The 23506-nt window shown below is 42.2% G+C and overlaps 2 protein-coding genes across 9 annotated transcripts in view; one reads left to right on the top strand and one right to left on the bottom strand.

The window, feature by feature from the left end:
- Window positions 1-18946, top strand: part of Nadk2 (NAD kinase 2, mitochondrial) — a 42136-nt gene extending 23190 nt beyond the window's left edge. For 4 of the 8 annotated variants that reach the window (XM_006232014.4, XM_006232016.5, XM_039102740.2 and 1 more), the window contains 7 exons: window positions 3337-3415; window positions 6298-6363; window positions 7520-7615; window positions 10166-10221; window positions 10340-10393; window positions 15640-15763; window positions 16951-18946. In XM_006232014.4, coding sequence (XP_006232076.1) covers window positions 3337-3415; window positions 6298-6363; window positions 7520-7615; window positions 10166-10221; window positions 10340-10393; window positions 15640-15763; window positions 16951-17089 — 614 coding nt within the window. In that variant the 3' untranslated portion in view covers window positions 17090-18946. The remainder of the gene's footprint in view (window positions 1-3336; window positions 3416-6297; window positions 6364-7519; window positions 7616-10165; window positions 10222-10339; window positions 10394-15639; window positions 15764-16950) is intronic. The other 4 variants (XM_006232015.4, XM_063282248.1, XM_063282249.1 and 1 more) reach the window with 2 other exon arrangements.
- Window positions 18947-20362: 1416 nt separating this feature from the next.
- The window catches only part of Skp2 (S-phase kinase associated protein 2), a 28066-nt gene continuing 24922 nt past the window's right edge, over window positions 20363-23506 (bottom strand). Inside the window, exon 10 of the mRNA NM_001106416.2 lies at window positions 20363-22186. Coding sequence (NP_001099886.1) covers window positions 21976-22186 — 211 coding nt within the window. The 3' untranslated portion in view covers window positions 20363-21975. The remainder of the gene's footprint in view (window positions 22187-23506) is intronic.

Here is a 23506-nt window from a genome sequence, read left to right on the forward strand (position 1 = left end):
AAGGGGAAGATATGCAGATTTGTTTTCTTTTTAAGTTTTAATTATATTTCTTAGTAATTATTATTTTCAAACACTTGGGAGGCAGAGGCAGTCGGATCTCTTTGAGTTTGAGTTTAAGATCTTCTACAAAGTGATTCCCAGGAATGCCAGAGCTGTATAAAAGAGAGACCCTGTGTCTGTCTTAGTTAGGGTTACTATTGCCAAGAAGACAATCACAACCAGAGCCACTCTTATAAAGGAAAGCAATTAATTAATTTCCATGCTATGGAAATTAAGTTCTGGCCTGGGTTTTCTACCCAGCCTTGGTCATTGAATTCCCAATAAAAAAACACCCAGCCTTTATATTTTAATAAGCCTTAAGCAGCACAGGAGATGGGCAGATACCTACCCTCCATGCTGTTAGACTCTCCTTTCCTATTGATTCCTATTCCAATTATTACTTAGTAGTTATTATGTTTCATCTGGGCTGCTCTTAACTCCAGTCGGACAGCTCACAGGGCCACGTTTTCACTCCTAACCCACTTCTTCCACCCCAAACCTGTGAAACCTAAACCCCACCTCTGTCTCTTCTGCCCAGTTATTGGCTGTTGGCATCTTTATTTATTAATCAGAAATTATTTGGGGGCAGGGTCACTCAGCATCTACATGTGGACTCTCCTGTCTCTGGGGAACCTGACTTGGGACCCAAAATAAGTGTGAGAATACAAGCAGTGTTAGGCTAACCCACCACATTCCCCTCTTTGTCCAGTTAGGAACTCTTTTATTATAGTAACAAGAATGCATAGTAGGGGCTACTCTGAAACAATTAAGAAAATTATTATGAATTAACTTTAAAAGTCCAGTCTTTATTTTGTAACTTAGATGAGGTACTTATCTATTTTATCTCAATGAGTTTACAGTTCTGTACTTAAATCATTTTCTATTTTAACTTGTATTCCCATCCTAAAGCCAACTTTTCAAATCTAGAATATCTTTAATGCTAAACCATTTAGGTTTAATTATGAGACTATAACTGTCTTCAACCCCCATCAGAGATCTGAGAGGGAATTAAATATTACCTGAGTATGCAGGAAGCACAAAGACACAGCTACTAAAAGTACAGAAATGACAGAGACAGCTGACTGCCCGGACAGTCCCCAACACTTGTTACACCGTTGGAACACCTGTCTTACAGTTCAGTTAGTCCGTTATCATCGTGGCGGGAAACATGGCAGAATGGAGGCAGACTTGGTGCTGCACAAGGAGCTGAGGGCTCTACATCTTGATCCAAAGGCAGCAGAAGGAGACTGTGTGTCCACTGGGCACACCTTGAACATAGGAGACCTCAAAGCCGGCCCCCACAGTGATGCACTTCCTCCAACAAGGCCACAGATACTTATAGTACCACTCCCAGTGGGCCAACCATTCAAACTCATGAGTCAGTGGGGGCCATACCTGTTCAGACCACGCACCCTGTGTTCAAAACAGAACAAACTCCTAAAAAGCCCACATGCTATGGAATGGGGTCCATATAAAAGAAACTACCTGGATGGCAAGGGTTCATTTGCTAATAATATTTGTTGAGTATGTGCTGTTGAACATTTGTGGAGAATCCATGGGGATGAAGATTTTAAAAATCCCATTAATGATTTGTTTAAGGAAAATAAACAATACACTTTTACTGTTGTACATTTGTCAAACTGTCTGATATGAGATGTCTCAAAGCAAATTGGGATAGTGTTAAAGGTTAAAGTGAATTATAGCCTTGAATGCAAATGAAATTTAGTTTAACACAGAATCTTCTGAGTATGGCTCCTGGGCAGGTGCGGTGCTGTGGTCCCGTATTCCGGGACTTGGGCTGTCAAGCAGAATGGCACTGAGAAGTCACTTGCTGTTTCTCCTGTGGTATCGGAAGGCTTACCCCGCAGTGAGTGAGCTGAGGGGAGGGCAGACTCACACATAGCGAGATAGAAGTGCAATGTCTTTTGTAACCTAGGCTCAGGTTAGGTAGGTGCAGGATCAGCATCTGTGTTGCGGCCAAGCCATATAACCCTCTTCTGCTGTGACGTAGTGGGAGAGTGAATACTGGGTGGCAGGGTGACTAGAGCCTGGAGGCTGCCCACCATGACTGGGATGGACTCAGGAAGTGTTGACTCAGGGCAAGTGTGTAAGGAAGGGACAAGTAAGCTTTTGCTATTATGCTTACCCTATGGGAGACACTTGACTCCAGTCCTGCTGGTGACATGGGGGTAGGGGATGGGGCTGGCATTTCCAGTTGAAAAATGATAAAGGACAAAAAGTACAGGGACCTCTTTAAAGGTGACAAGATCATAATTTCCCTGATATTGAAAGTGCTTGCAGGGTTTTCTATTGCAGCGATGGAGAATATTACTTAATGGTGTAGGTTAAGATGGGATCTTTACAGATCTCAAAGGAAGGTGTCTAATGTTGACATTTCTAAAAATATTTTTGAGGTTTTTCCAATTAAAAAACCACTGCTATTTACCTACCTACCTACCTACCTACCTTCCTTCCTTCTTTCCTTCCTTCCTTCCTTCCTTCCTTCCTTCCTTCCTTCCTTCCTTCCTTCCTTCTCCCCTCCCCTTTCTTTTCTTTCCTTAAATTTTTTTCTGTTGGAGGATTAGAACAGTTTTCCTTTCCTTTCTCCACACCCTCACTTCTCCCCCTTCCTTGTTACCTTTCAAATTCATGGCTTCATTTTTCATCAGTGGTTGTTATGTGCATATATGTGTATATGTATATCAGTGCGAATGCCTGATATGACCTGCTCAGTCTGCATGCTACTGGCATGTGATTTTTGGCAGCTTCCTTGGCGTTGGATAGCCAGCTCTGTGCTCGTCCCTGGCTGAGTCCTTTGCTCTTAGCACCCTGGAGGCCTATAGTTCTCTGTGGAGGGTTGTGGCTTTGTGGGCTTTTCCTCATTCACCTTGGAGTGTCTGTAGTTGTCCCTGCTCAGTTCAGGTTCGCAGTCATGTTAGCGAGACTTTGTGGGTGTAGCTTCTGACATTCCCGGATCTTTCTTGGTGGGTCGCCAGCATGAGCCATGCAGGTGATTGTGAACTAAATGGGAGGTATGCTTCCTTTCAGGTGCTTAGTCTGCTCCTTCTCTAATGCTTTCCAGGTAAAACGTCGCAGTACTTTGAGAAGAATTAAAGTGTATTTTGGAGAAGTTTGATTTGTTGCTATAGGCTGGGTGACTTAGGTTTTCTCTCCCGAGCAATTCAAGGTATTTGTGTTAGTTATAGTAAAGAATATAGTGGTTTTAAAGCGCTGGAGTTTTATGAACTTTTTATGAAATTCAAGGAAATCTCTCAGCTCTCTCACCTTCTACTGCAGGATCCGAGGCTTCAGGACCTCAGCTTCTGCCGGTGAGAGCGCTCAATGAAGTCTTCATTGGGGAGAGCCTGTCATCCAGGTACCTTGTAGCTCATGATATGAATGTGGAACTCAGTAATTTCTACAACCTGGCTTATAGAAGTAATGATATAACTAGTAGGAATTGATTATTTAATAAATTATTTCCAAAGCCATAATACATACTGATAACTGTGGAAATAGGATGTTCTATGAGAAACGTTGGTGACACTTGAAATTCAACAGTTCCCCAGTCCTCACTGTACTGCTCTCCGGGGCCTTTATCAGAGTGATGAGTCGAAAGGCCCGGGAGCCTGACGCTAGGCATACGTTTGTAGTGATTCACACATATCCTGGGGAGTTTGTACTAAAATTTCTCTTCTAAAACTGAGTGTAGCTGTACATTCCTATACCCCAGCTGCTCAGGAGGCTCAGCAGTCTTGTTAGAACCCACGGCCATGGCTTGGGCCACAGTGAGAACCTGTCCTCCTCCTGGCTCTCTCCACCCTCCCTCTTCACTTTCTTGTCCTCTCCCCCTCACAACAGAGTGACAACCTCTCTTACATACATACATGTGCACATGCACATACTCTCTCTCACACACACATACATACACTCTCACACACACATATACACTCGTGCACATGCACACACTCTCTCACATACATACATACACTCACACACATACACACTCGTGCACATGCACACACACACATACACACATACTCGTGCACATGCACACTCGCACACATACACTCATACACATGTATACATACTTTCTCTCTTTCTCTCTCTCTCACACACACACACACAGACACACACACACACTCATACTTAAGACAAAATTTTGTCTTAGAACACATATATCTCTTCCCCTTTTCTCTCACATAAAGACACATGCACAAGAGGAGAAAAATGTCTCTACTTGTTGATGTTTTTAAAGCTAATTTGCTTTGCTCTTTTATCTATGGGATCCTATTATGAATCATATATTCCATTTCGCTGTTGTGCTTATACAATTAATATTCCTTAGTCTCACTCACTCTTGTCACTTGTGGCCTAATACTTTGGACTGGTCTGAGTGGGTTTGTTGCAGGACATCCCTTACCTTATGTCTGCGTGACGTTTACTGAACAAGCTTCAGCTAAGGTGTTTCTGACCCTGCTATGTAGTAGTTCCGTGTTTAATGTAACCATATGCACGTGTATTGACAGTTCAAGGTTAATGCCTTTATTAAGGGCTGGAGATAATCTCCGTGGCAGAGTGCTTGCCTTGCATGACTGAATCTCTAGGTTTAATTCACAGTAGTGCACGCACATGCACAAATAGAACTATTGCTAGCAAATTAATTTAATGTAAAAACATAGTGTATACTTTATTACTGATAAATGTGTTTTTTGAAATACCAGTATTTTCCCCAATCTTTAAAACACCCTGGTTACTGCCTGTAAAATAACCACCATGAAATAAAGTCAGTCCCACTGTAGTACATTACGCTTAGTTTTCCCATTTTATAGATTGTATAATTAGCTGTAGGCCGGAGTTGAGTTCACGACCTATCATGTTGCTACCAGAACCACACGACTCTATGAGAGCCATGTTATTGAGTCTTTAGTCATAACTTAGGGATCATGGCTTGTTCTCCAATCGCAAGTCATATCCTTGCATAAGAAGTTTATGACGAGAGAGATTCGCCTCTCTCGTCATAAAAGAGACCTCTACATTCCAGCTGGTACTAAGTAAATGGTTTTATTATAAATCTAGTTTATATTAAAATGGTGATGACTAATGAGGCAGAATTATTTGAACAGTGCTTTTGAATTATTGTGGTTGTTCTATTGTATATACTATTTATTCAGTGATAATACCATGTGCTGTGGGGGATGTGATCGGGATGTAAGGTGAATAAATTAACGGAAAGGAAAGAATATATTGTGAGTCTGTTATATACCATGAATAAGTGACTAGTGATACAAAGATATGTATGAAGAAGGTAATAAATAGTATGTTAACATTTTGGAGGTTAGTACAAACATTTAAAATTTTAGAATATTGTTTCAAGAAATAAAGTATTTACAGAGAATTTATAAAATACTGAAGTGAAAAACTATTTTAACATTAAGAAATGTGATCTGTCCATTCAGAAAGTTTAGTCTCATTCTGCATGTCAAATTTCACACAGCATGGAGATGATAATAGATTTTTGTGATTATAGGAGAGAGGAGAAGATGAGAAAGGCACCAGATGGCATCCGTTAAATTAAAAAGCTTTCTGAACCCGTGTTTCTATTGGAAGCCATTTGTGGGTTACTTCACTGTGTTAGAGGAGGTGTGGCTAGCCGCAGAGAGCTGCTGTCTGTATGGCTGCACACTTGGTGCTTACTGTATAAGAGGAGGGCGATTGGGACCAGATGATGAGGGTCAGTGGGGTCTCCTAGGGCGATGTCTGCTGCTGCTGCTTTTCTGCTCTTAGGCTCTCCTTGGATCTTCAGTAAGATAAGCAAGCAGTGATTGACGCTGGAGGTGGTTGAACAGTGTGACGATTAGGGCTTATTTTTAAAGACTCTGACTTGAGCCTTAGGCAGAAAGGACATGAACACGGTAAGCGTCTGGTATTGGTCAGGCTGTGTCTTGATTTCTGTTACTTAGTGCTCACAGCAGCCGCTGGAGGAAGTGGCTGTGTTTATCAGTGAGAGTGGTGAGTTCCAGAAGGGTCAGGTAATTTGTGTAGATCTCATAATGATTTAGAAACAAAACTATTCCTCGAGCCTGTTATTCCCGATCCCAGAGCTGTGGCGAGGCTGTACTGTGCTCCGGAACCTTGTGCGCTTTGCTTGGAAGATTGGAGGGCAGCAATGGTTTTTCCTGCCTCAGTTTCCATGTTCTCAGACTGAAGAACATTTTAAAAGCCCATGTTTTTTCTTTTCTGTCTGTTCTAACCTAGAATGCCTTATTGTTGGGCTGTAGCAGTGGACAATTTAAGAAGAAATATACCCAATCTAAAGGGACTGTGAGTTTTTTTGCTGCCTTGAAAATAATTTCCCTTGAACAAAATCCTGTGAATTAACTAATCCCAATAGGCCTGCATGTAAAATGACACTAAATTTGCTCATCATTTGGGCTCCACGCCTCTGACCTGGCTATCATCCCCTCCCACTTACTTCTGATCCTCTCCGCTCTCACTCCTCACTTCTGCTTCGATCTAGCACAGTAGCAGACATGGCTGGGAATGTGGCTGCCTTGTCTGTGCGTAACAGGCTTCTAATGTGCGTTCTCGAGGAAGCAAATAATTGACCAGTGAAATAGCATAAAGGTGAATCGTAGGCCTGTTGTCCTTTATAAAGACAATGAAACTCACCAGGAACTTGGATAAGAAGTTGAAGGAGTCAGAATGAATTACTCTAGTGTTAGTGTACGCAGGTGCGTTTAATAACCTCTTTTGAAAACCTGTATCTTATTAAGATTTCCACTTCATAATTTGCTGAAGAAACAATCCGGTGTTAGTCAGTGACACAATTATTTTCAGATATAGTTTACACAGTCGGGTTTTTCATATATCAGAAGTTTTCTGTCACCCACTCTGTGTTTAAAGAATAGTGTCATGTTTGCTGGTGTCAAAAACCTCATTTGTTTTCATATTTATGGAATATTCTAAAACATGTCAATTGCTCAAGAAATTATACTTCTGACTTTTGTCTGCTGGTATAGAGTTGGTTAAGAATTTCATTCTAGTTTTATGTTAGCCCATTACCATTTAAAATGGTACACTAGCACATGGCTTAAATAAGAATTTAGCACAAAGAATTAGGTATAGAAGGAACAGGTGCCAAGAAGGTCACCCACCTAAGCATGAAGTTGTTTGAATTCTGAAATGAGGCACTGCGTTAGGTCTCATGAGAGCAGAAGCAACGCTGATTGAGAACTGTACGAGCCCTGTCTGGAGCACTCAGTTTGATAGGACGAGGGGTTTGTACATCAGGAAGCCATGCAGACAAGTAAACAGGATTCCTTCTCATGTTTTCATGCAATCAGGACTGGAATTAGCATGGTGATGTCTATGCCTGCCAAGTCAGATATGATTTGGTCAAGCTGATTTACTTAAATTTCATGAACTTTGAAGGCCTCACACAGCTCAGTGAACACAATTTTCTGTTTTCAATTCCTAGGGCTTCTTACTATGAAATTTCAGTTGATGATGGCCCATGGGAGAAGCAGAAGAGTTCAGGGCTCAATTTGTGTACTGGAACAGGATCGAAGGCCTGGTGAGTGTCTTGGAATGCTACCTGTCAAGGTGTGTGAACTTGTTTAAGCAACAAAATGTACTCTATACACTATGTGGGTGTGTCTGTGTCCTTCAGTGTGCAGGACAGCACTTCGGTGATCTGCACGCTCAAAGCTCATCTTCCTGTCTGCAGGCTTTTCCCTGTCTTCATGCACTGTTTGCCTCTGCCACTAACTGCCCAGCTCTGCCTCTAGAAGAAAAACATTACTCCCCATATCTCACTCTTCTTTTTGCTGTCCTCTGCTCTCTCCTCCCACACCATGCCAGGTCTTTGCCCTTCCCAAATCGCTGCCAGCTTTCTCAGCTTCTGCTGCTGCCACTCGGGTCTGGGCGTCATCATTTTTTGGTAGCGATTCTTTGAGCCTGGCCTCCTTTCCTCCTGGCTGTCAGCCAAACACTACCAACAGAGTAATTGTGGTAAACTGCAGAGTGCCGTGTCTGTACACACAGAGAGTGTGCATTTTCTTCCTTAACCATGGCCGGTGGTGTGTACAGACTGCCTGGTCTGACACGGACTCCCTGGAAAGTTTGGTCATGGCCGTCCTCCTCTCTTCCCCATGCCCAAGCCCTCACCGTACCTACCCATCAGCGCTCCAGACACCGCAGCCTGCTTGTCATTCTCAGCACACACCTTGTTCTCCTTTAGCCTTTTGTTTTTGTTCAATTCATCTTCTTGCTCTGGATTTCTGAATACTCTACTTTCCATCCAGGGTGAAAGCGTCCAGCCTTCAAGTGCTGTTCTCTGTAGGAAGTCATCATTAAGCTCGGGTTCTTTCCTAAGCACGATGAGTAGCTCCCCTTCATCCTACAGCGCCTTCTCTCAGTGCTGGCAGAGCACTGTTACTGGGCTAACATGCTGATGAAGGGTTTGAAAGGATGGCTTGTGTTTTTGTTTTCCTCTTGTTCAAGTTTTGTGTGTAGCAGGGTGTAGGGCCTAGTATATATTATTCAGATCTTTCTTAAATAAATGGGTGCTCTCACAAACACCATGTTAGTTTAGTTCTTAGCTGTATGCTGTGGCAAGCCTCAAATCCTAGCACTTGAGAGGCTGAGGTAAGAGGACGATAGTTTGAAGCCCTGGGGGTGACTTGGTAAGACTCCCTCACTCCTAAGTTGGCTTCTGTTGTCGTTTGTTTGCTGCGTTTTTATAGGCATTGTTTTATTTCGTTCATGAGCCAGGTTGGCGGTGTGGCTCAGTGGCTGAAGGTACTTGTGACCAAGCTCACCACAACCAGAGTTTAGTCCCCAGGGCTCACATGGTGGAAGACGGGAACTCCCGGAAGTTACTCCCTGACTTACATGTGCGTGGCAATATGTGCGCACTTCCTATCCCCCATCACATCCCCCAGATTAATAAATAATGGCAAAAATTATATCATCTGAGAAGTTGCAAAATTAGTTTTTAAGCATCTCATAAGTGTGATAATGAAGAGGTGTCACTGATCGTGGAAATACCTTTTCAACTGAAAATGGTAAGCACATCTGTTGATGTCCAAAGCGAGGATTAGAAATGGTTCCTCAAGTCTTTCCTTTTCTTCCACAGCATTCTCTGTAAGAAAGGGCACAATATTGTAACTTGAGTTCAGGTTGGGAGTTGGGCGAGCTTAATAAACCACTTAGTAGTTTCACCACGTGACCAGAAAGATAAAGATTCTGTTGCTTCATCTTGTCTTATGATTCTTGATGGAGAAAAAAAGTTTACCTGATCTTTGTTTTTGTTTTGAGTATGAATTGTGTAGAGATGTGAGACTCAGGGTATAAAAACCCCCAGGATAACAGAAGAAACCCCAGATTTAGTGTTGTCTAATATGTTAAAAACTTATCAAAGTCCAGTGTGGGCATTCCTAGTAGCTCTCCTTTAGTAGCTATTCAGGGAGGAAGGCTCCTGCCATTCTGTGGCTCTCTTGCTTTGACATGGTGACTGAGGTGATTGAGCTGCAGAAGGAGGGACACTATGGACTGTCCCCATGGGGGTGGGTGAGCCAGGCTTGACTGGCATGGTTATATAGTGAGGAGGGCTAAGATGTGAACTCTAACCATGTATATGGGCTGAAAAGTGTTTGAAGAAAGCTCGTCTTTGCACATCCAGAAATTTTCCCACTGGAGGATATAGGAATTGCAGTGCTTAGCAAGTGACTGTCCCTTCTCATCAGGCCTGCTAATGTGATACATTTGTACCCTGTAGACTGGCACCAGTTAGCTTCTTAAGACAGCTTCCAGCCTGGAGATGCCACACCTCAATTCTTACCTGGTTTATGAAATTAGGATTCTTTGTAGAAATGAGCAACATGTTAATTTCAAATCTTTGTTGTGTTTATTTTCTAGTTGCAACTTTTGTATTATCATGAATAAGGAGACTTTCCCCCTCACACCCACAGCAATATATTTTTTGTTTTTAACCATTAATTTGTAGTTGTCTCAGTTCTTTAAGAATTTTAAGAATTCTTTCTATGTTAAGTACGTCATACATTTCCCACTTTTAGTGTACTTTTAGGACAAAAACAAGATTTATGTGCTTGCTTTTTTCCAGGTCATTCAATATCAACAGGGTTGCAGCTCAGGCCGTTGAAGATGTTTTAAATATCGGTGAGTACTGGAGCAACTCGGATAGTGCGAGTTACTGTGTGCTATGTGTGCACTGCCATGTGTTCGTATCGTGTGATTTGCAATGAACTGAAGCTTCTCCCGTCTTTCCTGTCAACAGCCAGACGACAAGGAAATCTGACTCTTCCACTGAACAAAGAATTGGTAGAAAAAGGTTGGTATCACATGGTATTAGTTCCAGACAGCTTATTTCTGTCAGCTTTGAGAGAGAACGGTATATGGACAGCTGCCCAATTAGCTGTTGTGACACTGTCCTGTTAAATGTGGCTAAAAAAGATAAAGCAGGGCTTCCTTTTAGGTACATTTTTAGTTATTTTTTGTGAACACACACGTCTATGGTGCTTGTGGAAGTCAGAGCACAGCTTACAGGGTTTGGTTCTTTGATCTTTTGGAGGCAGGAGGATGGCTGCCTCCTGTAGCTTTGAATTCAAGTTACTAAGTTTAATGGGAAATATCTCTACCTGCGAGCCCTCTTGCCTCTCCTGAAGCTGGAGTTCTATACTGTTATTTGTGTTACCATGAAATACAGCCCATATGCCACGCTACTGCAACTGTAAGTTCTTCTGGGCGATAGGATCCATATGTGTTTTAAATAGGAAATGAATATTTAAGTTCATGCTGTCCCAGTAGGTTTTTCCTTAGGCATGGTCCTGATTTTCATGGTAGTAACACTGTCAAATGGATTCTGCTTGTTTTCAGTTTGAGACTTAAAGGATTTTGGTCACGGCTCGTCAGTTAGCATTAGCACTAAATCGGTACCAAGGAAAGGCAATTGGCACCTGCAGTTTCCTGTTCTATAACTTAGAGTGAACATCCTGAGAACTAAGTGGAGATAGATGTGGCGGGTGTTGAGTGTCCTGACCGCCCTCAGGGCACACAGGAATCGGATCATCACCTGGTTTGTGATGGTTTGTGTCTTACGTACACATCTGTACTAATGTTACGTCAAGGGCAGACCAGCCTAGCTGAAGTTGGACCCAGAAGACAGAGGTGGACTTTTATTTGATGTTGTATAAAGGTTTACTCAGTGGATACTTCTTTGCAGATTGAGCTGTCTACAGAAGCTAGCAGGTCCGTGGCAGTCGCTGTCACAACATTCCCAGAACCACTTTTTGGAAGTTTCTTTCATAGCTAGCACATTTTCTATTTTACTTCTGTTGTAGGTTAGATCTAAAAAAAAAAAAACAAAACCAAAACCCAAAACAAACAAACAAACAAAAACCCAACCAAATACAGATTTTTAACCTTAACAAGGATTTAAAAAATAATACTTTTAGTAGCAGCTGTGTACCTTAATTGTTGAGCTTTTTCCAGACTAGCATTGCTATGAAGTAATCCCGGGGCCCTGGCAGGGCCGGGCAGCAGGCACAGAACTCACAGAAGGCTCACAGCATTCAGGCCTCCTAGCGTGTGCTGCTGTGCTGCCCAAGAGGATGTCAGTACTAGGGAAAATGTTTCCAAATTATGATGGCTTTGTTTAGATAATGTCCTTACTGCAACTTCAGGAACGTACACATAAAATTCAAACAATAGTCCCACAAATAAGGCATATTATTGGACAGTCAGTCTTGCTGCTTTCTTTTAATGTGATACTCAGCTTAACTTTCCTGTGGAATTGTCCTTTTCTATTTTCTTTTTCTTTGAAGAGACAACAATCTTTGGTACACAGGCTTTACGTCATCCTCTTACCTTCCAGCAGCCAGGCTGTACCCACATGCTGCCCTGCCTGGCTTGTGTAGCTGGCTCTCACTAATGCATGCTCTGTGTGCCAAGCTTCAGGTGCTCGCTAGATAGAAAGTGGGTCCTGAACGTTTCCACAAACAGCCTGAGACACGGCAGATTCTTTGGAGAAAGTGTGCTATCATCGATGGTTTGAGGCTGTATTTTCTTTCCTTTTTTTTACTTTTTTGTTCATTTATATATTTATTATCAAAAATTAAAAGGACCAGAAGTATGGCTCAGTGTTGAAATACTTGTCTGGACACAGAGACCTTGGATTTAACCTCCAGAAGTATCAAAACTTTAAAGTGGTTTAATTTATAGCACACCATACAGTATTAATTCCTGTACATGTTGAATAATGTTTATACCAAGAATAGCATGATTGCATATTCTTTTTATAAATCATTTTATTTATTCATATTCCAAATGTTGCCCCCTTTCCCAGTCAACCTGCCAAGAGTTCTTCACTCCCTTTTACCTCTGAGAGGGTGCTCACACACCCACCCCCACCTCACCACCACCCCTATCCCCCTTCCTTGGAGCATCAATTCTCCACATCCTGTCCACTGAGGCCAGACAAGACAGTTCTCTGATATCTATCTATCTATCTATCTATCTATCTATCTATCTATCTATCTATCTAAAATATTTATTTATTTCTGGGGGATGGGGGAGTTCACAGGCCAGCCCATGCATGCTCTTTGGTTAGTAGCTTAGTCTTTGAGAGCTCCCAGAGATCAGGGTTAATTGATACTGTTGGTTTTCCTATGGGTTGCCATCTCCTTCAGCCCCTTCAATTCTTCCCCTAACTTTTCCACTGGGGTCCCTGACCTCAGTCCAATGGTTGGCTTATCTGCATCTGTCTCTGCCAGTTGCTGGTAGAACCTCTCAGAGGACAGCCATGCTAGGCTCCTGTCAGCAAGCACAGTATGGCATTAGTAATAGTGTCAGAGTTTAGTGAGGCTGTATTTTCTTATTGTTGGCTTTGACATGATACTTGAGGAAACTTGTCATATGCCAGAATTGACATCCCAGGGTAAACCGAGGCAGGCAGCAAAGGGGTATTTACGGTGTCAGCACTACTGATGGGGAACAAAACTTAATTATCTGTGTTGGCGACAATGCCCAGTGATAACTCTGAACTCCTTTAACACTTTAAGTGTACATACATATAGACAGACAGGCATATAGACATATACACTTGATGGTTGGAGCAGAGCCCCAATGCCCTGCTTTATTTCTTCTCTCAGCCTTTTTAGACCTTCTTAGACAAAAGTTCTTTATAAAATTACCTCATAGATAAAATGCTACACAAAAGGGAATTAGTGAAGGATGTCAATAGTAAGTTCAAAGCAGTGTTTCATTCTGTAAGCTCAGTATACGTTCAAAGCAACAGTTTCACGTGGCCTTGTTTTATCATAGTGCACACCTGTGGCTTCATCCTTGGACCTGACATAGAATGGATGTTTTCCCTTGATCACAAATCTGTCCCAAGCCTATTCTCTTCTTAGTGGGGTTTATGACAGCTCCTTGTATTCCTTATTATGCAGCCTTAACTTACTGTTCTTTGAGGAGAGAGAGTACATTCTATTCTTGATTCTAACTTTATTACATCTTTCTGGCAAAACAACTAAAATCATCTCCTTAAACTTCCTTCCTATAATTATTTGAATTCTCTAGTCATTATTAACTCATGAAAATTCTTCTTCAGGTTGATCTGCAGTGAATTTGCCTAATAGGGTGGGCTGGTGCCTAGGAATCATTTGGCTATCGTCTTAGTCAGGGTTTCTAATCCTGTACAAACATCATGACCAAAAAGCAAGTTGGGGAGGAAAGGGTTTATTCAGCTTACACTTCCACATTGCTGTTCATCACCAAAGAAGTCAGGATTGGAACTCAAGCAGATCAGGAAGCAGGCGCTGATGCTGAGGCCATGGGGGATGTTACTTACTGACTTGCTTCCCCTGGCTTGCTCAGCTTGCTTTCTTATAGAACCCATGACTGCCAGCCCAGGGATGGCACCACCCACCGTGGGCTGGGCCCTCCCCCCTTGATCACTAACTGAGAAAATGCCTTAGAGCTGGTTCTCATGCAGGCATTTCCTCAAGGGAAGCTCCTTTCTCTTTGATAACTGCCGACTTCTGCTGCAACTAGGCTTCACCAAGAGCCTCTCATAGGCTCTCTTCATGGTGCCAAGCCTCAACCCCTTTGCATGATCCTTCAGTCCTGGGCCATCAGTTGCAACTGAGGCTGTACCTTCACCAATGGCCTTCCATGGCCTCTCACAGTGCCCAGCCTCAGCTGCTCTTCATGACCCCTTCATGCCTTCAAAACCAATACCACCTGGGTGACTCTTATACATTACCAAGTCCAGCCGCAACATGAGGAACAACCTTGGCTATCTCTGGAACACAGCCTCTTTGTGCTCTCAGAAAACACTTCCCAGAAGATTTCACTTCAGTGATGCTGGTCTCTTCTTAACCACCACTAATTTCTTGGCTCCAGCTGACAGCATCAATAGTCCCAGTGATGCAAAGGTTTTGCTTTAGTAGTTCTGGTATCTTGTTAATCCCAGCTGATTCTTCAGCTCCAGCTAACCAAAACTACACGATCGTCACAATCAAAACAGCAACGGCTCTAATATGAGTCTTTAATCTTCCCTCTGAAATTTCACAAGCCAGGCCTCCGTCTTCTGCACTGTTCTCAACATTATCCTCCAAGTTCCTACAGAACATCCCAATGGCTCTTCTAGCTCAAAAGGATTCTTCCAGAGTCCTTCCACAGTCCTCCCCAAAACATGGTCAGGTTGCCACAGGAATACCCCACTATGCTGGTACCAATTTGTCTTAGTCAGGGTTTCTATTCCTGCACAAACATACCAAGAAGCAAGGGTTTATTCAGGTTACACATTCACATTGTCGTTCATCACCAAAGGAAGTCAGGACTGGAACTCAAGCAGGTCAGGAAGCAGGCGCTGATGCTGAGGCCATGGAGGGATGTTACTTACTGACTTGCTTCCCCTGGCTTGCTCAGCTTGCTTTCTTATAGAACTTAAGACCACCAGCCCAGGGATGGCACCACCCACCGTGGGCTGGGCCCTCCCCCCTTGATCACTAGTTGAGAAAGTGCCTTAGAGCTGGTTCTCATGCAGGCATTTCCTCCAGGGAGGCTCCTTTCTCTGTGATAACTCCAGCTTGTGTCAAGTTGACATGCAGAACCAGCCAGTACAGCTATGTACTAGTGGCAGAAAAGGCACAGCATCGAGAAGCAATCCAGGGATGAAGTCTCCCGGGCTGTGCCTCTCCAGGGTGCACCCACTGCAGCCATGCAGAACAGTGGGCTATCTCTGGGAAACTCACTTGCCTTTCCTAGATGGCTTCTGCCAGGAACTTGACAACTCAGCTTTCAATTTTGAGTTTGTCTTACTGCTTAATTTCTCTGTGGTAGTAGTTATTTCTCGTTTTCCCAGTTGTACCTGTTTCTTCTGTTGTGGGTGATGAGTGCTTTTGTGGGTTAATAATTGAACCCAATAGTGATTTATCTCTAAGGCTTTTATGGTAGAGTGCATAATATGAGTTCCCAGGAGATAAGCACACCGAATGCTTTCAGTCTGAAACGCACGCTCCTAAATGCTTCAGATGTGGCCGTTCTTTAATGTCTGCTGTTCTTCCCTTACAGTAACAAACGAATATAACGAGTCACTGCTCTACAGTCCAGAAGAACCCAAAATACTCTTCAGTATCCGAGAGCCAATAGCAAACAGAGTTTTCTCAAGCAGCCGTCAGCGTTGTTTCTCCTCAAAGTAAGCAGCCTTAAATCACTTCTTACACTACATTTAAAAGAGAAAAACACAGCAAGCAAAATCACCCCTTTCTTGTTGAAACCTTGTGACAAATGTATTTTTCTCTTAACATTGTAGCCTTTGCTTTACACAATTGAGTTAATTTAGATTTGCAACTCTCAGCTTGTTTGCATGCATTTATATTTAACTGTCTTATGTTAGAGTTAACTAACATGCATAGGAGAAGGCTTCGTGACAGGTGAGTGGAAAACATACCATGAAATGTACTTGAACAACTAAAGGTTGATAAAATCATTTGCAAAAGGTATCTGGTCTATCTCAAGGTACTTGAGGACGGTTTCTGAAATCACTGCCCCAGAAGCATAGACACAGGGCAGAGTGGAATTCTGTGATGTCATGCTCAAGTGTAGATGTGCTGGAGTGTGTTAAGTTCCCTGAGGTTATAATGAATAGACAGTATACATATACACATATTTCATTCCTAGACACCTTATTTTACACACACACACACACACACCCCAATATCTAAAAGATTTGTATTTCTAGACATTTTGGTTAAGGGCTACTCAGCCTACATATAAAAATTCTAGTAAATCTGTAAAAGGCAGCCAGTACATTAGAAAAAGAAAGCCAAAGATACTTGGTATTTTGCAGAGGCATATTTAATAAACATCTAAAAGATGCTTAACCTTAGTCATTTGTGGAATGAAAACTCCCCACGCTGTGGGACCGAAACAGAGTTCAGTACTGGACATTACCTGCAGCGATGCAGAGTGGGTCTACTTGAAAGGAGGGGTGAGATTAGCAGCCGAGACAAAGTACTGTGCCGTGCTCATTGAACTGTATGTTAGAGACTTACTCTTCTCGGCTTACATTACATAATCCTTAGGAAAACGATACAGGAGAGTACCCTCTGCTCAGCACTTCACATCCTATAATGGAAATGACTCAGGAGCTCCATGAAGGTAACCAGGCTGCCCCACCACGAACCACTGAAGTGAATGCTTCCATCTGGAATCTTAAAATTGAGGCGTACATGTTTGCCCACGTTGTTTACAGTCACTGATTGTCACTCAGAGAGCGGCCAGCTCTCAAAGCCAAGGCTGCTAGTTATGTTAATAAAAGCCAGAACTCACCATGGGTCAAGAGCTTTGTATTTATTTACTGAGTCCTCTTCTTCCACGCAGAGTTTGTGTTCGTTCTCGGTGTTGGGATGCCTGCATGGTTGTGGATGGAGGAACATCTTTTGAGTTTAACGACGGAGCAATTGCTTCAATGATGATCAATAAAGAAGATGAGCTTCGAACTGTGATTCTAGAACAGTGAAGAGTTTCCTCAGCTGATAGACTTGATTGGTAGACTTTTCTGCAGATACAGATGACCAGCCAGAGACCGACATTTTAATGGTTCTTATGAGGACCACCACTAGAGTCAAGGTGACAATGGGATGACGCGTGTGCTGTCCTGCTGATTCTGACAAGAGCTGTTCACTATGACAGACAGATGGACTGAATGGACTAGAATTATGTGAATCTGTATTATTTACAGTTGGTAACCAAGAGCATCGATACTCTTTAGAGAGGCAGGTTAAATAAAGGATTAAGTATTTAGGATTTGAAATTTAACTGTACAAGTGTTGTTTTCTTCCTAACTTTGTGGAATTGGCCACATGTATCAGTTGATTAGTACATTATTTTTATAGTACCTAAAAGTAAAGATTTTTAAAAATTTTGATGGAGAATTTTGATAAATCCTGATGTTGACTTAACTGAAGTTGGTAAATGTGTTTTATATAGCTAAGACTTTTCTAATTCTAGGAAACAGTCATGAGTGACTATTGATTGAAAAAAGTGGGATCATTTTAAGATTATCTGTAGACAAATTCTGACTTGTTTTGGGTAATGTCAACAATGTTAGATGAACCACATCTATGGGACAAATCATGACACTTTGTAAAGGTATTAATTTCCATAGTAATTGTTGTTCAGACAAGTAAAGGAGTCCAAAAGGCTCTTTCCTGTGTTTGAATTTCTATTACGAAAACAAGGATTAGTAGGATAACCAATGATTGTATTATGTTACAGGAGTTCAGTAAAATGTTCAAAAACCCTTCCTTTAATATTGGGATGGATTCTTTAGGAAACACCTAATACCCAGGACACAGTTTTGGAATTGCCTAAGTTAGTATTATATTCATTTACTGTATTCTAAAATACAACACATTCTAAAATTTAAACAATAGCTTTGAGGGATAAAACATCAGCGCTTCTCCATCCTCTAGTATGAAAACAACTTTTAGTTTTGGAGCAAGCTATTTTAATTCTTGCTTTTGTTTTCACAAAAATCTTCCATTGCTAAATAAGGGGTTGTCTTTTCATGCCATTTTTCAGACTTGTGTATTTTCACTTGGTGAAATTGTTTTTTTTATTGCCAAAATGTTTATTGAAGACTCATTCTGTGCCATCATATGTTATAGCCATATATCTATATCATGTTATAGATATGTCACATATGATATAATGAAGTGTCGTACAGACATCGGAATAGACTATGGAACTTGAGCCTAGTGAGATCAGAAGTCAAAATCTAAAGCCAGGATGTATGATCAGACCATATGTTCTTAGCCTTGCCAAACAACACGCTGCTCTTAAAATGAAACAAATGGATGTCACTGTGAAGTAACTGAGATCTGTCTAGGTTTTGGTGTTTATTCAGAACACTTTCTTTGACTACATTAGGAAATAAGTGTTTTTGCTGAGCCAACTCTAATTTCTAGTTTAGCTTTTTAAAAAAGGATATATTTAAGATACCCCTTAATATGAAAGTTAAATTCTACACTATAGAAATTCCCCTAAAAGGCTTAAAATACCTTGATAGGGAAAAAAAAAATGCCACTCTCATCCTTACTATATCTAGATCTGGTTGTCCATGACCACCACAGATGTATTTCTATGCACCATTAACTGGTAACTAGCTGTGTGGAATTGTTCATAAGCTGCCTTTGGAAAGATATTAAAATTACTTACCATGCTGGGCTGACAGTCTAACTTCTGCTCTGTGGCAGGCAGGGATCTATTTGTAATAGACTCATGGCAGAGGATGTTGGAATATCAAAAATGTCTTTGAATGGGTTAACCTTTCATGACCACTTTATGCAAATAAAATTAAACCATTGTCTGTTCATTTTTACTTTGTTTTCTTATTTCCTAACTTTTCTGAAATCATTACCTAAAGGCCCACGTTTCCCCCTGAAGACTGTTTCTAGTCTTTACCTCACAGACGTGCCGTCTGTGCACTGTGGACTTTTTTCATTGCCATTACGTGGCAGAATGATAATCTCACTCTACCTCTTCAGAGGGCAAAATGCTTAATTCAAAAATGCATTTTTCATGTAACTCAGTATTTCTGATGTTCCATTATGTTTTAATATTCTTGAATGGAGCTCCTGTGTAACCAAATTTCATTTTTTATGTAAGTAGAATAACAAATAATTATAAATATTCCTTTGAGCTAAAGGGTCAAGTAAAAAACTAAGGATACAGGGGCTGGGGAGATGGCTCAAGCATTTAAGACTCTTATTACACAAACAGAAAGACCTGAGTTCAAATCCCCAGCAGCCATCTAGAAAGCTGAGCGTGGTCAGCTTGCCCACATTAAGGAGGTACAGTACTGCCAGCCGACGGGAAGAACAGTGTGTGTGGCTGGGGCAGCAGAACCTAGTAGGTCTTTTTCCAAGGATGACATCATTAAAACCCAGACTCTGGAGCACAGAACAAATGATCTACCTTCAGGAAATATATTTCCAGGATGAAAGAAAAGCCAAGTCTTAACTCTTAAAAGAATCACTGAATGCAGGTGGAACCAGTTAGCACTGGTACAAGCCTGTCATCCCAGCAATACCTGGCAGGCAGAGACTGATGACCCCATGTTCAAAGCCAGCTGGGGCTACGCAGCCATCTTGAAGCCACCATGAGATACACAATAAGGTCTTATTTCAGAAAGCAGACAGAAAGCACACAAGGAAACAGTCGGGAGAGAGCACTTCAATCCCGTCCTGACATTAGGTGGTCACAATTAATCCATCTTTTACATATGCTGAGGTGTTTATGAACCCACAAGTCTGATTTTTGTTTTCAACTTACCATTGTATGAAGAAATGGATGAAACCCGAGTAATGAGCTGAAGCTGATAATGGGGCTCAATGTATTTCCTGTACATTGTCCATCATTAGAAACAAAAGCAGAACTCTGAACAGAACTGTAAGAACTAATCAGTAAGCCTGGGACGACCGGCCGGTGTTAAAGCGAAAGGTCAGATGAAGTATTGGAAGCTCTGGCGTGCGCTGTTGACACGGAAAACAACGTGGGCTGACACGGTGTCACATCCCAGCAGCAGGCGGAACTGAAGTCTTACTGTCACTGTTCTCGAGAGCACACGAAGGCCAATCGGCCTGGAACACTGTTCAGATGCACTGGGAACTCACTTTACCCACGAGGGGACGGGCTGCTGAAATCTATCTGACTCAAATGGCGACCCAAGCTGACGCTCTCTAAATGTAAGGACTGCAGAAAAGGACACAAGAAGTAGGTCAAGGACTTGTTCTTATAAAAATGTACTTTATTTTAAAATCAGTCTATAAAAGTAAAAATCACATACAAAAATACAGATTGCTGCGACATGTTGGCAAAATAGCTCCCAGCTGGACTTGCGTAAGGAAGAGCAGGTACTGACTGAGGGCACCTGGAGGGCAGGGTCCAACCAGAGTCCGCCATCAGCCCATCACTAATGTGTAAACAATAGTTTCAAGTAGTAGTTAGCACTCTTAACTACTAGGGAATTGAAGCATGACCATTCTTGTGTGACACTTAAAACGTTCTGTAGGTCTGAGCAGATGAGGCACTTCACGTGGTTAACTAACAGTTTTTGAAGAAGAGGTTAATAGAAATGGATTACAGCTCTGAAATACTCTAGAGGTAACTGCCTTAATTTTTTCTTTCATTTTCTAAGAAACACAATTTGATCCTTTTGCTTCTGTGTATCAAGTGCTAAAAAGACACATCTGTTATCCAAAGGTTTAATGCCCAGTGATTCTTCAGGACCCGTGTGAAGTGTAAGCCGTGCTACCCGCTCTGAGGCTGCACCTGCCCACGCTTCCTGTGCGTTTCTGATGGACAGAAATCTGCTCTACCTAACAACTTTAGGTCCAGTAACCTAATGGGCAGTTTCAAGCAATCACTGTAAAAGATCACTGAAAAGAATTTCAAGTCCTTGATTTCAGAGTAATATAAAAATAACTGCAGCACCCAACGAACGATCAGCATGCCCGATCAGCTCAGAATTCTATCCGGCTTCTCAGAGTGCTGACTAGAATGTCGCATTCCTAAAACAAAGCAAGTCATTTTAAAAAGCTAAACAACCCACATAGATTGTAACATACATTGATTATAAAGTTTAAAAAGCACACGAGTAGGGTTTCCTTACCTAATTTAAGATCCTGCAAACATAGCATAGCTCCTAAAAACAGCAAAGGATACTTCATATTAACCCGGTTTTCGCGAACAGCCTTTGAGGTTTCAAATCCTGCACCAGTCCTAGTCTCCTGCTCTGGTTGTGTGTGTCTGTGTCTTTTCTCACTTAGAGTTTACGGTACACCACGCAGGACTGCGCTCCTCTCTGTGAAGCTAACCTCATACTGCACACGAAGCTGAAATGTGTTAATTCCCAGAAAAGACCACCTCCAACGCTACCAGCCTCTGTTGCTTTCTGTCCAGCTCACCATACATATAGCTTATTCTTCAAAGTCAAGTTTTATAAAATACTGAGTAATTAAATAGATAAAATGACAAACACCATGAAGACTGTTAGCCAGGGGTACTTTAAAAACCTCGATTCTAAATAGACTTAATCAGAAGGGCACTTAGAAGAGTTGGCTCAAATTTTGCTTTAAAAAGCATTGTGAAATAATAGGCTCACCTAAAAATTTCCAAAGACCTAACGCTTAGGCCCTTAGGGCACAGCACTGCCAGAAACAGCTCTGTTTCTGAAAAAGTAACACTTGGTGGCTGTCCCTCTCTAATGGTTCCCTAACATACGTGTAATGTGAAGTCGAAGGCAGAACCAACAGGAAGAGTAACCAAGGTCTCCAGCACATGGATCTGCTGCCTGTGTCCTCCTTTCAGAGGAGGAGGAGACACAGCCTCGCGGTAAGCACTTCATAAACTGGGCTTTTGCAGGGTCAGTCGGCATTTGATACCCCAAATCTCCGGGTTCTTCTTGTTGTCCATAGTTGGCCTTGCAATGGAGGTGAAATAGGCACAATTAATCTGCAGGCGAGGAAGAGCTTCTCTCAGTAGCTGAAGGGTCCCGTCTGGCACGATCCCAAAAACTTGTAGTGTTTTTAGTGTGGGGATTTCTCCGAGTTCACTGGAAAGGAAAAGCAAATCCTGGTGATTACAGCCCACTGTTGATCATTTGTATCAGTCTACAAAACACAGCCTAAAGACATAATCTGTAAGAAACGGTTAATGGAAATAACCCAGGGATAGGGACATGAGAGCTGGGAAATAAGGCAGCCTGACTGGCGTGGGTACTGCTTCATTCAGTGTGGCTCCTGTGGAACCATGAACTTTATTACGTATTTTTTAATTGAACTGAATTTGCCTCCTTTCTCCATTCCCAGTCTACACAGCTCTCTGGAGGGGACACTGTGACATGAGCTAGCCAGCCAGAAATGGTAAAAGCATGTTTCACTGTGATGTCAGCTGGAACCTCCCCAGTGTCACTTAGGAATCTGGACATGATCTTTATTTGAACTATGTTCTCTCAACAGAGGACACCAACAGCACTGTTGGCAGCTTAGCAATGGCCACCAGGGCCCTACTACACTGAAACCCACCAGCGGCTTCCATAAGGAGGTCTTTACATGGGATCATACAGGCTACACATAAAAAAAATGGGATTCGAATTTACAGCAGACAATGACCTTTTCTAGACCTTTTTGTATATATTTCATGTTACTTGATATACATGTTACCAGTGAGATCTGAGGATCACACCAAGTGACCCTGCTTATCTAAAGAAAACACTCTCTGGTTTTGATGCGGATCCCTTTTAACAGGTCTGTTTGCCGAGCTTCATCTCTCTGGCATGTGCTTGCTCTAGGTTGGGACACAGTGCAAAGTCTCAGGACAGGGAGCATTTATTGTGGAAGTTCAGCAAACCTCCCTGGAGATCAGTGAGCACAGTGTGACCTTTATGTTGTCACAGTCAATACGTATCCAAACAAAGCAGGTTTGTATTGTCACTCGGCTGCCAATGGCTCAGCCTTCCAGCACATTCCATACAGTGTCCAGGACATCCTCCTGAAGGCGGTGAGTCCATGCCTCTTACCTGCTTCAAAACCACTAATGCCCCCAGAATGTTGAAACCAGAGGGAGGGTTCGTTAGGTCTGGGGCCCATGAGCCATCCCTCAATCTGCGAGTGGCACAGTCAGCACCATACTATTTACTGCATGTGGTGGAGTACAAGATGCAGAGTAAGTTGGCAGAAAAAGCATGGACTTTTATTAGGTAAAAAGGAAATGTGTTTGCTTATGAGGGGCAGCAAGGTCAGGAGGTCCTAAGAGATCAAAACAGAGGTCAATAGGAGCACAGTGCATCTTTGAACTTGTGGAATGGAGACACAAACATAAAGAACTGCTGTGCACTGTACACGGCGTCACGCTCACCACCACTGAAGAGGAG

This window comes from Rattus norvegicus, chromosome 2 (genome assembly GCF_036323735.1).
Source record: "Rattus norvegicus strain BN/NHsdMcwi chromosome 2, GRCr8, whole genome shotgun sequence".
NCBI lineage: Eukaryota > Metazoa > Chordata > Mammalia > Rodentia > Muridae > Rattus > Rattus norvegicus.